Source organism: Mastomys coucha, unplaced genomic scaffold, assembly GCF_008632895.1.
Source record: "Mastomys coucha isolate ucsf_1 unplaced genomic scaffold, UCSF_Mcou_1 pScaffold15, whole genome shotgun sequence".
Classification (NCBI taxonomy): domain Eukaryota; kingdom Metazoa; phylum Chordata; class Mammalia; order Rodentia; family Muridae; genus Mastomys; species Mastomys coucha.
In genome coordinates this window covers 120854526-120870957 of record NW_022196897.1, presented here as the reverse complement: position 1 = coordinate 120870957, position 16432 = coordinate 120854526, and the positions used below count along the sequence as shown (strand labels likewise).

At 39.2% G+C, this 16432-nt stretch overlaps 1 protein-coding gene across 4 annotated transcripts in view; it reads right to left on the bottom strand.

The window, feature by feature from the left end:
* The window catches only part of Plcb1 (phospholipase C beta 1), a 680822-nt gene that overhangs the window by 121988 nt on the left and 542402 nt on the right, over window positions 1-16432 (bottom strand). For all 4 annotated transcript variants that reach the window (XM_031372013.1, XM_031372014.1, XM_031372015.1 and 1 more), the window contains 8 exons: window positions 15636-15732; window positions 13466-13550; window positions 11441-11565; window positions 7789-7943; window positions 4848-5012; window positions 4044-4143; window positions 2380-2484; window positions 1312-1421 (listed from right to left, as the gene is read on the bottom strand). In XM_031372013.1, coding sequence (XP_031227873.1) covers window positions 1312-1421; window positions 2380-2484; window positions 4044-4143; window positions 4848-5012; window positions 7789-7943; window positions 11441-11565; window positions 13466-13550; window positions 15636-15732 — 942 coding nt within the window. The remainder of the gene's footprint in view (window positions 1-1311; window positions 1422-2379; window positions 2485-4043; window positions 4144-4847; window positions 5013-7788; window positions 7944-11440; window positions 11566-13465; window positions 13551-15635; window positions 15733-16432) is intronic.

Below are 16432 nucleotides of genomic sequence, written 5' to 3'. Positions count from 1 at the left end.
GGGTTTCTCTGAGTAGTCCTGGCTGTCCTGGTACTCACTCTGTAGACCAGGCTGGCCTTGAACTCAGAAATCCACCTGCCTCTGCCTCCCAAGCACTGAGATTAAAGGCATGCGCTACCACCGCCCGGCAGTCTTTTCTTTTTTGTTTTGTCCAATTCTGAAGTGTCAAATTTTTGTCTTATTATATTTTACTATTATTATCTCATAGAATCTTATTTATTTTTGAATGAGAGAGAGAGAGAGAGAAAGAACACTGATTCAGATAGAAGGAGCAGAGGAAGGGAAAACCATAATTGGGATATATTACATGGGGAAAACATCTATTTTCAATAAAAGGACAAAAAGTGAAAATAAATATAAATAAATAAATCTTCTTAGCACTGCATGAAGCTTCCTCTAAGATATTCTAGGTCACAAACATAGTCTTACCAAATACAAAAATATCAAAGCAATCTTTGATAGATCATCAGGGCACAGAGCAAGAAACTTAAAAACCAATTGCAAGAGAAACCAGAGAAGCTACACAAATATGTGGAGATGGAGCAATACACTCTTAAATCACTGATGGGTTACTGAGAATACAGGGGAGGAAATTAAAAGATGTTTTAGCATCCAATGAAAAGGAAAACATAATTTATGAGAATCTTTGTCATACTATACCAAGACAGTCATGAGAGGAAGGCTTGTAGCTCTGAATTCTTACACTGCTGTACCCCTGTGAGCTGTGACAATGATCCTGGCCTGGCAGGTGTGTAAGCATACGCATGTCATGATGTCCATGTAGAATTCAACTTGGAGGAATTGCTTCTTTCCTTCTCTCCTTCTACCATATGTGTCTCAGGGATGGAACTCAAGTGGTCAAGTTTGGTGACAAACATCCTTACCCACTAAGCCTCTCACTAGCTCTTGGTAAGTATTTTCTGTATTATAATATATCACAAATCACATGGAAAATCATTCATTTTCAATTAAAAGCAAAGAAGATATAATGATTTAATGATGATCTCTTCCTACTGATTTAGTTGCTAAAGTAAACAGAAACACTAGAAACATAGAAACATCTTAGAAAAGATATGCACCATTCACTACAACCACAGAGTAAGGCACAGATGATGTGGTCTAAAGAATGCCAAAGAGAAAAAATGTGGAAATTTTGGTGACTCATGTAAAGTTTTCTGACTTGAGGCTGAAATCTATGAAGGTGTGTCCCAGCGTGCGATGTCTTTGAGGTGTGATACAATAGAGCCCAAGTCGGCAGGTAGATGTGGGACTCATGTTACAGTCATGCATTAGGATTGGACCCCTTCTCACCTCCTTCTTTACTTCCTCTTCATCCTCCAATGTCAATGCAGCCAGCTGCTTAGCTCTCTGTTCCATCAGATTGACATATCGGATTGGGTTTGATAGAGCTTCGATCACATCTAAACAGGGATGAGACATTGTAGACAAGGTTTCTGGAGGAGTTGACTATCCGTCGTCCATCCAGGGATCCATCTGTGCATATAACCTATCATCTATCTTTGTGCATTCATTCATCCCCCACCCACTCAGTCATGAAGCACCAGTATTCATCCACCTGTCCCTGTAACTATCTACTCAGATAGCTTTGAAATTTCATATGGGTCAGGACTTTGATAAAACCTCAGAGAGAAGTCAAAGTTGCTCAGTTCTGAGAGCCAATGTTAAGTATTTCAAAGCAAGATTCCCCAACTGCATCTTCTCCACCTTCCTTTTGAAGGTTTTGTCTATCCCAGCAATGGCTTCCATACTTGGCTTAGTCAGTTAAATGTATTCCATAAATACTCTTCACATAAAGTCTGTCTTCCAGATTATTGGAACAATCCAAAGACTTGGCAATTTGAGTGTCATTTGCATGACAATGGCTAGGCAGAGAGAGTTATAGCTGTCTACCTTTGGGCTAGAAATATGTTCCAAGTTTGTCCCAGTGCCCACCAATGGCCAGCGTCTTTCACTCCCAGGACCCATGGTAATTAAAACAAAACAAAACAAACAAACAAACCATCTCAAAATGTGAGTTCTAGCTAAGTTAATTACTGTTAATTTAGAACTCCATCCATAGAATGGATCAAAGAACTGCTACTAGCGAAGGCAAATTTATTGTACATACTTATTGATCAACTGTGGAAGGGTACAGGAGGGGTTGGAGAGTGTTGGTTGCACAGGGATAAGGCTGCCCATGTGGAAATAGACTAAACACTGAAAGATTAGGATTCGAATGGTCAAAGAAAGGCTCAAACAACTGACCGTTAAGCATCCATACACAAGAAGTGCTTATGAGGCCCACAGGGCCCCAGCATTGGCCCAGTTAGCCTTCCATCAGGCCACAGAGGTGCAGATGACCCAGGTGGCACTGTTTACCTGCATACGTGTCTGGCACATAGTCTTTGACTTCTATGTAGACAAAGACAGCTGGCAGCATCAGGGGCTGGTTCCTCTCATTGCGCAGGCAGATGTAGTGATAGCCTGCAGGATGACAAGGACACCAAGTGTCACCTGTTGGTTTCACAGTGCTAGCTATATCCATTTGACCTGGGGTGCTCCACAAACAGACCACTTCTTTCTCATCTTAATCACACAATTCTGTTTCTATTTTTGTTTTTCTGTTCTAACCGCATTTCCCCTTGCAAACTGTATGTCCCAGTTTGAATTATTGGCCCAAATGTATCCTGTATAATAAATCATACTTGACATGATTTTGTAACTGGGGATCTGCTTTGTCCATGGGACATTAGTGCTTTGGGGCAAGCAAAGAGTGACCACTCACATGTAGAGTTAGGCACTTTTCAAAAAGTAATTATTTAATCATCTATATTTCTGAATAAATTATAATTTGAACATATTTTAAAAGTTAATGTATAATTTTAATATATTCATTTTAAAACTGCAAATAATTTATTATTTTTATAAGTTGGCAATCATCTTGTTTTTTTCATTATCACAGTAATGATTTTATAGCAAAGACCCCTAAAGTAAAGAGTAAAGAGCAAGAATGCAATTACTAATCATCAAAATAAAATTGTATATGGACAGAAATCTTTCATGAGTATAATGCAATTAATAACAATAATAAAATGGACAATGCTCTAGTAGTGATTCACACTAGTCAGTAGGAAAAGGAGTCCCTACGTGGGATGCAACCACCACTTCAGCATGCACCCCAACGTGGGCAGATATGGAACAAAAATGAACCCAAATGGCACCCCAAATGCACAATTGTGCCACTGAGCTCAGGATAGCCAAGCCAATTCTTCTGTGTTTGGTCTCCTAAGAGCTCAGGCTATCCCAGTCAGCCTGCATGCTGTGGACAAGGTGCTTGGTCTCCCATGAGCTCAGGCTATCCCAGTCCACCTTTATGTTGTGACTGATATGCCTTGTCCCACTGGTTCCCATCTTGGAAGCTGTATGATCATCCAGCTGCTGCCTTCTGCACAGCTGGAGTCATAGGCCTGTGACACGAGGTCTTGTCAGAGATGGTTTTTGAAAGACATTCTCATTAAAAAGACTGAGTGTGGCCTTCTCTGGTTTCCTGTCTGGCAAGGCGACCCCTACCCGCACTTCCTCTAGGAAGCCTCCACTATTAGTCTTTTACCAAAGGAAAAGCTGATTAAATGATCAAATCTTGACTTTCGTAGCCTCCAAAACTGTGCATGAAATAAACTTTTCTTTACAAAGCAGTCTGACCCAGGTATTTTCATTAGAGTAGTAAAAAAGAAACTAATACACAGTACTAACCCATAAGACACATGAATCAGAGCCTGCAAATACTTGTACATGAGTTTTCAGACAGCCATAAGACATATGAATTAGAGCCTGCAGATACTTGTACGTGAGTTTTCAGACAGCTTGCTGTGACGAATATTGAGGCCAAAGTTGAGTTTTACAACACAGCAACATGACGAACACACGAGGCTACCAAGACTGATTTGAGCAATTTTAAAGTCTCTGTTATACAGCACAATCACAGAGGAGCAACAGTTCCTAAGTCATTCTTTAATGAAAGTCTCTCACCACACTGTGCATACCTGGCCGAATAGCCTGCACAGGCAAGATCCGGTGGCCAATAAATTTGCCTCCTTCTTCATAGGCTGCTATCCTCAAACAGGCCAGAGAAGGCAGAACCACCTGTGGGGATATGAAGGATGCTGGTTACAAGAGTAAGCAAATCCTAGAAAGAACTAGAAAAGTACTAGAAAAGCCGGCCCTGCTTTTCCCAAAGCTGAGTATCTACTCTGTTAATTTAGGTAAAGAGTTAACTTGCCTTTCCGTGAGGTAAGAAAACACACAACAAATAGAGTTGTATCTAGGTGTACCTCTGTGCTTAGTACCACTTGAAGAGCGTATGACCCAAAGGGTAGTTTCTTATTACACACATATCATCAATGAGGAAAGTTCCGTGAACTCAGATAGGGGGTCATATCATCATGCATGTAGGTTTTCACAGGAAGCTACTGTGATATATTAAATCAAATCCTAAACATAAGGGGCTAGGGAGATGGCTCAGAGGTTAAGAAGACTTGCTGCTCTCAAAGAGGATTCAGGTTCAGATCCTAGCACCCACAGGGCAGCTCACAGGGGTCTCTAACTCCATTTCTAGGTGATCCACCTGCCTCTTCTGATATTTATGGGCACAAGTATGTGTTGCACAGATTTAGACACAGGCTACACATTCCTATGGTAAAATAATGCTAAATACTAAAAAAATTAAAGCTTTTATGATAACCTTCAAAATACAACTGCTTTATACACCCATAACCAAATAACTACTTGTTTTTCCTCTGTTTAAAACCCCCAGAAGGACTTCCTCTCACAGCAAGCAAGAGACCCACCTTTTTGAATACAATTGGTTCCTCCTCCCAGGCAGGGTTCACAGCATTCCCTTGGGATGTCTTGGTTTTAAACGCCTTCCTCCTTGTGTCCACAGGCAAACCAAACATATCCACTTCCACATAAGTCCCAACTTTCTTATCAGAGAGAAACTGACCTGAAATAATCTAGGAAAATATCAGGAAGTCTTGAACAATGAGTAACAAAGCATCGGGGGACAACTCTAAGGGGGTCCAAGGCAGCCTGTGTGGGAAGTCATACAATGAAATAAAAGGAAAGAATAGAAACACCATTCGTCTTCTCCTTGAGGAGTTGATTCAGGAGACTGAGAATGGGGAGGTTAGGAGCCAATCAAATGGAGCAACATGGGAACAATAACTGAGAAGCATCCTTGGGAGTCACCAAGTAATCATGACCTCTGTCCTCATCTGGTTAGCCATCTATACAACTGTGGGCCTACTTTTGTCTAGTTACAGAATTTATCAGTGTCATATAGTTAAACAAGAGTTAAGTCTACATATTCCTATAACAGTTTCCATGTCTTCGTCTATCTATAATCCAGTTGGCAACATCTTGGGGACCTGCAATAAAGGTTAATTGACACAATAACCCAGTACCAACTCAGAGAGATTTCCAGGTTCCTGCCTCCCTCAGTATTTCTGACCACATCAGCAGGGTCTTTGCTCTTTCTCAGCTCCCACTGTGTATGCTCCTGCCACCACTGTGCTGGATTTCTAGCCCAACCACTGTCCTGGAAGTCCTGTCCCTGTCATGGGTGAGCTCAGAACACTGCTGAATAGCTCATGACTTTGTTCCAAACACATACCCTGGTATTGCTCCATCACCTCTGTTCCTGCTTCTTTTTCTGGAATGAAGTATAGGGACATTTTATTTGTTTCCATTAATCTCTATGACAGGTGATGGATCCCTTGGATGTTGACAACTTGGTTACACATAGAGGAAGATGTAGGAGATGTTTTGTGAATTAGTAGCCTTAAAATCTTGAACTATTGAACTATTCAGTAGGGAGACAAAGTAGGCCCACAATTGTATAGATGGATAACTGGACAGGAGTCAGGGTGATGATAGCTTGGTGAGTCTACACCTGTTATCAATCGCTACTGTTTAACTTGGGTTCTACCTCCTGGAAGGCTTTGTACAACATCTTTAAAACTTTCCCGTGAAGTGAGTCTTGCAAGGGATTCAGATGCCCTGAAGTTTGGGGTCCTCATGTTGTTTGATGAAAAACAGAGCCTTAAAGAAGCAATGTCCCTAAGCCTCAGTGTTCTTGTTAGTCCAGTGGGATGGTATATCAGCATAATAACTTGTAGTTCTAGAACTGTAAAGTGTCTGCCAGAAGACCCACATAGAGGAATCACAGAGCCAACAGAACCTGACTCTAGGCGTGGCATGATGAGGGAGGCAGGTGGAACTCTGCAGAAACTATAGAGTACATTTTTTGGTTGGAACTCTTAACTATTTATCCTTCACCCCAACTTTCCTGTATTTATGTCATGGTTTTATAACTGTTTCCACTGTTGGAGTAAAAGTTTCAATACAAAATCAATAAGCAAAAAGACACAAGGGACATATGATAGATAGGAACAAGGTCAATCTACTTCTAGACTGACTCAGCTGGAACAACAATTGACGGGAATGCTTAAAATTAGTATTTTGTCACTGTGTGGTATGTAGTGTAGCTCCTGAGTATGTTCTAACTGTTCTTGACAGGAATTAAACATCATCCGCTGAAAACAGTTCCTTAAATACATTTATACAGCATGGTTTTTGCTTAGTTCACTCTATAATTTGTGGCTTGAAACTTTAATATAAAGTGGCTCACTTTGAGGAGAAACAGGGACTGACAGGCAATGCTGGGTATGAAGGTAGAGACCTGTCACCCAGCACATAGGCTGCACTGGAGGAACTGTAGCTCAAGGCAAGCCTGGGCTACACAGTGAGACTCTCTCTCAAAGACTAAGTACTTGGGATGTAGATCAGTGGTAGAACACTTGCTGAGCAAGTGCAAGGCCCTAGCGTGTGTGTGTGTGTGTGTGTGTGTGTGTATGTTTCTGGGTGTTTGGGTTAGATATTAAACTGTCAGAAGATTGTGTGAATGAGTTTTTCATATGACTTTGTTAAGGTCAGTCTGAAAATGCACTTATGTTTAGCTTTGGAAGTTTATTAGTCATACAGATATTCATGGAAACACAAAATAAATGAGACTCTAAAAAGTAAGCTTTTACTTTTTATAACACTCTAGTTTCAACAACCACATGCTTCCAGAATCCATGGGGAAGTTCTTTATAAAAATGGAATGCTCTCATGGCATTAAAATACTTCTTGACAGCTAAAAAAAAAAAAAAATCTCTTCTCATATCTATTTCAAAGACTGAATAAAAGGATTTGGAATTCATTTTTTGGATAAGATACATAGCTAAGAAAGCAATCCTTTAAGATTATTGAAATGTTTTTTATATCCTTGAATACTCTGGTAGATTATAAACCATGCTATGGTAATTTGGCAGCTTTTAATATTTAGTAAGTAGAATCTGGGAGTCCTGGGGAAGGGGAGACTGGAATATCTCCAGACAGACAGCTGGCTTCCCTGTCCATTTCCCAGTGGGATGCTTGCACTCAGAGAGATTTGCCTCTGGGAAGTCGCCACTTCATCTATCTCTTAAGCTCCATTTACCCTCATCCTAAGAATGAGACTCAGCTCCTATATTTTTATGTAGTCTCGGGAAATTTCTAATGAGTATTTGATCCTTAAGAGCAAAGATGTATGAAGAAGCCCTCCTAGCTCTTAAATTTTTAATGACAGAGAAACTTCTTTATGCAGAATAAGTGATATTTCAGCCTCTTCTTGGGGATGCATTTGGGACTTGGGCGACAAGCATAGGGGTTGAGGACCAGGGGAGGTAAGGATGCGAGTGTACGTACCTTAACAGATAAAGTGTTGGCCACTATCCCATCTACTATTCCTTCAGTAAATGGATCAAAATGCTTGTCCGGCCTTCTCATGAACTCTGGCTTTAGCCTGTAGCCGCTCTTCCCATTGTACTCATACATGCCCATGTTTATCTGCATAGCTAGATCTGATGATCAAAAACACACAGGGTGAGTGCATTTGTGCTTGGAAATTGTAGAGTAGGATGGTATAATATTTTAGTCCACTTCCTCCTCTGTTCATGCCTGTATCAGGAAATATACACTATAACAATTTAGAGACACAAAGAAAAAGTAAAACAAGCCGTACTCCAGAAACTCAAAGAGAACACTGCCAATAGGCTGGTTTATAATCTGGTTACCTTTTTTCATTCAAATACATTTTTACAAACATTACACTCATTTTAGTAATCATTTTCTGTCCTTAATTTTAACAGCTGTATAAAATTCCTTTGAATATTTATATTTGAGTTGATGATTTTTAACAAGTACATTCTTTGGACACATCTATGTTTCTAGTGAATTTCTAGCATTTTACATAATTGTATTAGTGGCTGTCATAACAAAAATTTTGAAAACTTGGCAATGGTTTTTCTAGAAGTAAAGGGAATTATTGAGTCAAAAGGTAGGCACATTAGAAAATGTTGTTACTGCTTAGGTAAGTTTTGTTAAAATGCTCTCCAGAGAGTTTAAATTGATTTAATTCCCATAAGCCATTTTAGGTAATTTATTGAGGACTGGTTTTTATATAACTCACTATGAGGGGGTGATTTAGTTATTTGTTAATTAATTTATAGGAAGACATTTAAGTGTGCATTTCTGTGATTAATTACAGCCAGTATGAATTGTTCAAGTCTCTTTTCAAGTGGACAAAGGGTATTGGTCACAGTCTCCTTACCAGTCAGTGCACTGAATCAATGCCTAAACTTATTATAACTGCTGAGATTAAAAATAATAATGCAGTTTGGAGTCTGGGAGTTCAGTGGTAAAGTATTTACTTAGCATGTGCCAAACCCTGGATCAAATCAAAGCTAGATTTGATTCTCAGCACAAAAATTACAAATAAACCAAAATAAAAAGCAGACAAAGATTTTAGATTGCTAAGGCACTGAGGAAGTGTCTAGCTGTTCCAAATCAGCCCTGAAGTGAGTTATTTGTACGAACGAGGCCAAGAAACAGGTAATGACAGGGCTTTTTTCCCCAGAATTCTATGTAACACTTTATATAGCAGAGAAAATAAATTAAAATTTCTCTATTGCTTTATTAAACTATTATGATTATGACACTAAAATTGGGCGAAGTAACTTAAGGAAACAACAGACCCCTCATCCTTGAAACATTTAATGTTACTCAGGAATCTGCATTCTTAAACAGTACTAATTGGACACAGTAACAAAAAGAAAAGCATTAGAGCCAATGAGATGGTTCAGCAGATAAAAAGCACTTGCTACCAAGCCAGAGAAATTGAATTTGATTCCCAGGACTCACATAATAGAGAGGGAGGTGTCTCATAAACGTTGTCTTCTGACCTCCATGTGGGTGCCAATACACAGACCCCCACACAGATACACATGTACACGTGTACACACAGACACTCCTCCAAGATTTTAGAGTTTCTAAAACAAAATGGAAGCCCTGGGTCACTGTGTCCAGGGAGGCAGACAGATGTATTAGTAGGAGACAGAAAGTGATCCATTGATCCAAATTAACAAAAGGGGTCACATATGTTAGGATATAATTCTAGCTCAATGGGTAACTCTTTAGGTTACAGAAGGAACTGACCTCAAGAGACTGTACACCACAGTCAAATCTGGATGGGTTACAGGCTTATGTTCCAAATAAAGAAGATACCATAGAGATATGGGAGCAGAGAGGAGAAAGTGATGGTGCCCCACATACAGTTGGCACCATTAGTATCTTGTTTCTCATGTTACCAACACCACAGAAAAGATGACTTTAACATGAAATATATGTAAAGAATTTTCCTGTTGAAATTATACAAATGTCTGCTGAAAAATAAAAGTTTGAAGAGTTGAGAAAAGGAGACAGATAGAAGAATAAAAATGGACTTAGTGTTGGTGTGGAAGGTGCCATCATAAAAAGAACACACAAGACAGAAGATACCATGCCTCATGAAGTGAAGCTTTTTCTACTTTCAACAAAGACAATATGCCGACTCTGTTAGCATACTCCTGCATCGAGGACTTGCCAGTCAGCCTGCTGTCAGATCGGGCAGCTTAGGGAAGCAAAACAATAAAGATGAAGGAACATGTCAAGAGTTCAACCTGGACAATAGTCAAAGAGATGTAGCTAGAACAGTGATGATGGATTCGCCTGCCTTTGTTGTTCCCCTTACTTAATGATAGCATTCAACCAAGGTATCTGATAATAGAGCCACCTCATGTCACACATTACTGATGAGAGAATAAGTTAGCACAAAAATGTTTATGGTTAATTTTGCAATATGCCAAACACTTTGTGCTAGAAACTTTTATATGATTTAACATAATTATTTTATTTAGAAGCCTCTTCAAAAATTTTCAGGGAATGGGTTAGATAATTTATGTGTAAGACTGATCTTAGAAAATTGATAAATAGTAGAAAAGTTCTTGGTTAGTGACAGAAAAAGGGTTTTGAGTGGACTGTAGAATAGGCTTAATAAACAGCTCCTGGAACTCAAGTTTTCTGGCTGTGAGATGGATGAGCAGGTCAAGGTGCTTGCTGTGCCCCATGAGGGTGCGATTCTATCTCCAGGAACAACATAGTGGATGGGGGGAACTAGCCTAGCAGATTGTATTCTAACCCCCACCCCCACTCTTCATGTCTATGCACACCTCTTCAATACACAGAAATAAATATAATGTAAAAAATTCCATTTTCTGTACCATATTTTAGTGTATACACATTTGTACATTCCCTCTGAATAGGGAGCTATATGAAGAAGCACACACACACACACACATACACACACACTACCATGGGAGGTATTGAACTTCTTAGTGGCAGCATTTCTGGAAGATTTTTTTCTGCTCTGTCTGCTCATGTGTGTGTGTGTGTGTGTGTTTATGTGTACATATGACTGTAGAGACACCTGTATATGTATACATGTATGTGCACAGGGCAGAGGAGAACCTCAGCTGCTTTTTATGAGCAGTCTACCTTGTGCTTTCGAGACAGGGTCATTCATCAGGAGTTGGAGAGGCCATCCTGGCTGCCAACAGACTCATGAGTCCATATGTGTCTGCCTCTCCAGAACAGAGTGACCGTCATTCTGAGCATTTTTACACAGATTCGAAAGGACCCCAGGTTCCTATGCTTACAAGGTAAAGAAATTTACCAACTGTGTATTCTCCCTAACCCAAGATTTCATTTTTCCTTTGTTTTTGAATTTTCAGTTTTCCTAACATGATTTTATACTGCTTTTAAAATTACTTGAAAAAATAGCATGAAATCCAGATATAAACTCTTTTCATAAATTATTAAAGACAACTCAATTATCAAAATTCAATCTTTTTCTTTTGCTTTGATTTTCCTTCTTTCAATCAAATCTGGCTTTCTTCCCCTTCCCCAAGTTCCCATGGTAATGGCTTGTGGACACTTGGAAATGCACCTCAGAGGCAATGGGAGCGAGCTTTGTGTTACTTACCAACTGTCTGGAAGTTGAGCGCCACCATCTGACAGCCAGCATTCCAGAAGAGCTGAGGCATATAGTTGGATGAATCCACACGTGTTCCTTTAGGATATATCCTGCTAAGTTGCATCTTGTTGTATCTGGACCATCATGTTAAGTAGTGAATACAATTTCAAAGTTATCTACTATATTCTACTAGGCTACTTTCTTATCTCTCCCTGGGGAAATGATGTAGATATTAATGATCATGTCACATTAATGGGTGAAATATGCACAGAATGAGTTACTAGAATATATGTATTCTTAGAAACAGCATTGCTTCTGGGACACCTGTGGATGTCACAAACTGGGACCACAAGAATGAGTTGTGGCAAAGTCTGTGTGATTGCGAAGTGATACCTGCAGTTGCAGTGATGGCAGGAAGGTACCATGTGGCAGTAGTAGTCAGTGCAAATCCCAGAGTTGTTTCCGAATGCTCTTCCCTCACTTTCTTTACCTTCTCTGGGAATGCTATTTGCCAAGACTATGGCAGTCCTTAAGATTAATGAGGTAAATAGAGCACAGGAATTTCTGACTTTGCTTCACATTTTAGTTGTTCCCATCCTAAGAACTTTGTAGCCACTGAACATTGTTTTACCTTTATAACATGATGGACTTGCTCTTATGAAGAAGCAAGGTTGTAGTTGGTGCAACACTAATTTGAGTCTTAACATTAAAATTTGTTGGCCATATGATCTTGGGTGAGTTAATTCACCTTTCTGTTCTCAGTTTCCTCAGTATTACAGTAATTGAAGAATCCCTTTGTCACAGGATTCCTTTGAGAATTAAGGAAGATAAGACAAAAGAATATCACAAAGTCAGTACTGACTACTAATGGCCATAATTTTATAATATGACTTTAATGATAGAGTTCACATTTGTTCCCTTTTCTCTCACTGATGAGTGTGTGTATCTGTCTGTCTGTGTTTATGTTTGAAACAAAGTGCCATATGTAATCCAAGCCATCCTGGAACTGGTGGAACTGGAGGCCTCAGCCTCCTGAGTGATGAAATTATAAGCATATGCTGCCATGCTTGTCCACTGTTAATAAAGCGTCAGTGGTGTGTGTGTGTGTGTGTGTGTGTGTGTGTGTGTGTGTATGTGAATGTGTACAGGTGTAAGGTTATACAGGAGGTCAAACTTGGATGCTATTCCTTGGCTTTATGAGCCAGGGTCTCTCACAGGCCTACAGCTTGCCCAAGTAGGCTAGACTGTCTGGGAGTAAGCCACAGGGATCCTTCTGTCCCTTCCACACTGCAATTACAGATGCATGTCGCCATAAGCAACTTTCTAAGCACATGATCCCTGAGCTCAAACTCAAGCCCTCATGCTTGACTGAGCCATATCCTTAGATTCACTGTTGAGGTATAAAGGAATTTTATTCTAGGGATTATGTCATGAAATAGATCTCCTTAGGAGAGTAGCATTAATTTATGAAAAGTAAGATGAAGGCTTCTTTGATTTTCATTTATGGGAAATAACATAAAACTAGAAACCACTATTGACATACATTTACATTTTTATATCATCATGATCATTGTTTCCACTCCTTTTTAACTGAATAAAAATCACACATATGTGAGGTGCTCAGCCAGGTTTATAGCTATGCATATATACCACTGTTATAATTATTCATACATATCTATAAACCTAGAGAGTATACTTAGACCAGTAGATTAAGTATACACACTTGTGTTACATATATTGCATCCAAATCAAATAGCAAATTGTAATGTTAGTAGAGTTAACTCTGTTTAAAGATGAGTAAAATAAAAAGTAAGCAAATTGCCAAGGAACTTAGAGGTTGATGGCTTGAGGCAGCTTTGTAGCCAGGACCTCTGCTACCCTAAGACGGTTTGTCTCTCTACAGACAAGCCTACCCACATTGTGACACCTGAGACTTGGGCTATAGATGAAATCCATCTATTCATCTCTCTTATCAAACAAACAAACCATGACTCAAACAGGTGAGTTCAGCAGTCATTCATCAATCAAGGATACTCTACAAATTCCACTGGAGACTTTGTCAGTTGTTCAAGTCCTTTGGTTTCCACGAAGGAAGACATTTCAAAGCTTTTATTTCTTTCTGAGTTCAACAACAACAAATAGGGCAAGATATAAAATTCAGTATTATAAATAATAATACTCTAAAGGAAATAAACAAATGTTCAGTGAATTGGAGGGTTTCTGACTCTTTAACATTCAGTATGCATAGTTAGACTTTTACCAATGAACCATTTACCAGCAGCAAAAGTTGATTCTTGCAAATTACCTCTTCAAGTATTCATTCATAGTTTGGGTGAGATAGCCTGATGGTTTTGTAGGGCATGAATCAATTAATTAACAGGTGTAATATGGAAATGTCTTGTTCTAAATCCCTCCAGTTTTGCTTCTTGGGAAATCTGCAGAAGATGCTGTGGGGATGCCCCTGCTGACACTCCATGTTATTCAGGACCACACTGCCAAGTCTTAAAGTCACAACTAGTGTGGCATCAGAATAAGATCTGTAAAAAGAGGGCAATCCTTAGAGAAGTTGGAGACTGTGAGCCTCATTTTCATAGGAGATTACAACAAACAGCCAAAGAGGTGAATGTGTCTGAGAACTCAACATTCTTGAGTATCTGCTTGTTAGGAAAAGATGCTGAAAGCAGACTTCAAGACTCAAGAAGGGCAGGGAAAAAAGAAAGTGATCTCAGATTAGAAGACTGACCTTGTCAGGGTTTCCTCAACTTAGGACCAGTGGCTATGCTCTGCACTCAGGCATGTGTTATACAGAGTCAGGAAACAGCTCTACATTTTGAAAACTGATGATCTTTGGGATGTTTGTCTGTCTTTGACTCCCTCAGTTTCTATTCTTTCCTCCTGATTCATCTTTCTGTCACCCACTCGCCTAATTTACTTTCAGGAAACCCCAAATCCTTTATTTTGGTTCATTATTAATTTACTTTCATGTAACTAATTATTTTAATCAGGACTTTTAATTAAAATTAAGTCTTCACAATGGATAAAATACGATCAATGAGATTTCTAGCAAGATAAAGTGAGAGAAACCAGAGGAGAAAGTGTTTAAATGCCCACAGCATCACTGGGTTCCCCAGAACATCCAGTCCTCACCATGTTGCCTGGAAGTGCCTCTAGAAACTTTGCACAGCAGAGTCATAGAAAGTGAAGTCAAATGGCAGGAAACCCACTGCCTTAGGATGTTTACATTGAATGGCTTCAGGGAACAAGAATTGGCAATTATGGTATCAGAAAATGCTCATCTTTATGTATGAGGTAAACTGAAATTTAAATTCTTTGCAAAAGCCAGACACCAAGTGCTACTAACCAATTCAGAGCAGAAGTGCACAAATATAAATAATGATGCCACATAGAAGCTTAAAGTTGGTATATCTGTATTTTTTTAATGAGATTGTTGCATTTAATCAAAATTTTAGTTAAGCAGCCAAGACACCTCAAGGACCTTCTTGCTCTGATATTATCTAAGCATTTATGTATACGTGTATATGTGGCATGTCCGTAAAAGGGTTTTTCCACCACTAGGTAACAGAAAAATGACTTTTTCTATTTAATATGGATCCATAGTTGGGTGAAGGGGAAACAAAGAGTAATATGATGCAGGAAGTCTTACTTTTTGAAATTTCAAAGGACTCAAACTTGACAAGCTGAATATAGTTCACCAGGTTAGACATCTCTTCCATCACTTAGTCACATAAATACATGAAATGAGCTGGACAAATGGAAGCTGGGTGGGTGGGGTCTATTTTGAGGTTCCAAGCTTGTCCAAGCCTTACTTGCTTCCCTTCTGCCCTGCTTGGATGCTTAACCGTGTCACTATGTCACTAGTGGTCCCATGAGAGTTGTAGCAAGACAAAATGAAATGTGAAAGTCTCAATCAGTTGGACACTAGTTTGATTATCTTTCCAGTAGCCATGCATGATCTGTAGTCTTATTAAATATGTGGAGGAACATCATGCAATACTATCATATGCTTTTCTAATATATTAAATACAATTATAATTTTGAAGTGTTAAAAGAGTTATGTTTCTGTAATATTAAGATGTACAATCCAGGCAAATATCTAAGATGTCCATAACAGAACACTCCTACCAGGTTCTGATTACCTCCTGTTCATAGGCTACACTAGAGATTTTTCTGCAGGAAGTCTTACTTTTTGAAATTTCAAAGGACTCAAACTTGACAGGCTGAATATAGTTCACCAGGTTAGACATCTCTTCTGTGGCCATGGCCTCACTGCCAGCAGTCCCCTGAAAGCAAAAATAAAAAATAATAAACATTTCCCAAATCACCCTTACACTATGCAGGGTTAGCTTCTCAGGAAAATGGAGCAGAAAATCTTTCCCTTCTGAAAAGAACTTCTGAGATATCTACCACAGGGGAGGGATGTAAGGCAGGTCAGTCCTCATCACAAATATCTGGTGGCACGTGTGTTTTAGAGTTTGGAATTTGCAGTGGTTCTTTAAATATAATAGATACTTTGAGGATAAGACCTAAGTCTAAGCAAAAAATTCATTGAAAAATCACTGGCATGTTATACCCATTGCCTAATTTTTTTTTGAATGCTGAGTATTGAAACCAGCACATAACAATTTTTTTTTTTTTTTTTTTAAATCATGATGTTGAGTTTTCCATGTGCGGTGTCAGGTCAGCCTTCCAAAGTTTTGAGGTTTAAGACATTTTAGACTTTAGACTTTCAGAGTATGTATGCTCACTGTATGGCTACTTGCTGGATGTGAGAGATGGGCTGTCGGGGGCCAATAGCACCAGTGTGGTTCTTTATAGCAGTGGTTCTCAACCTGTGAGTTGCAACCCCTTTGTGGTCGGCCTTTTCACAGGGGTCGCCTGAGAACATCAGAAAATGCAGATGTTTACATTAAGATTCACGACAGTGGCAAAATTATAGTTATGAAGTAGCAACAAAAATAATTTTATGGTTGTGGGTCGCCA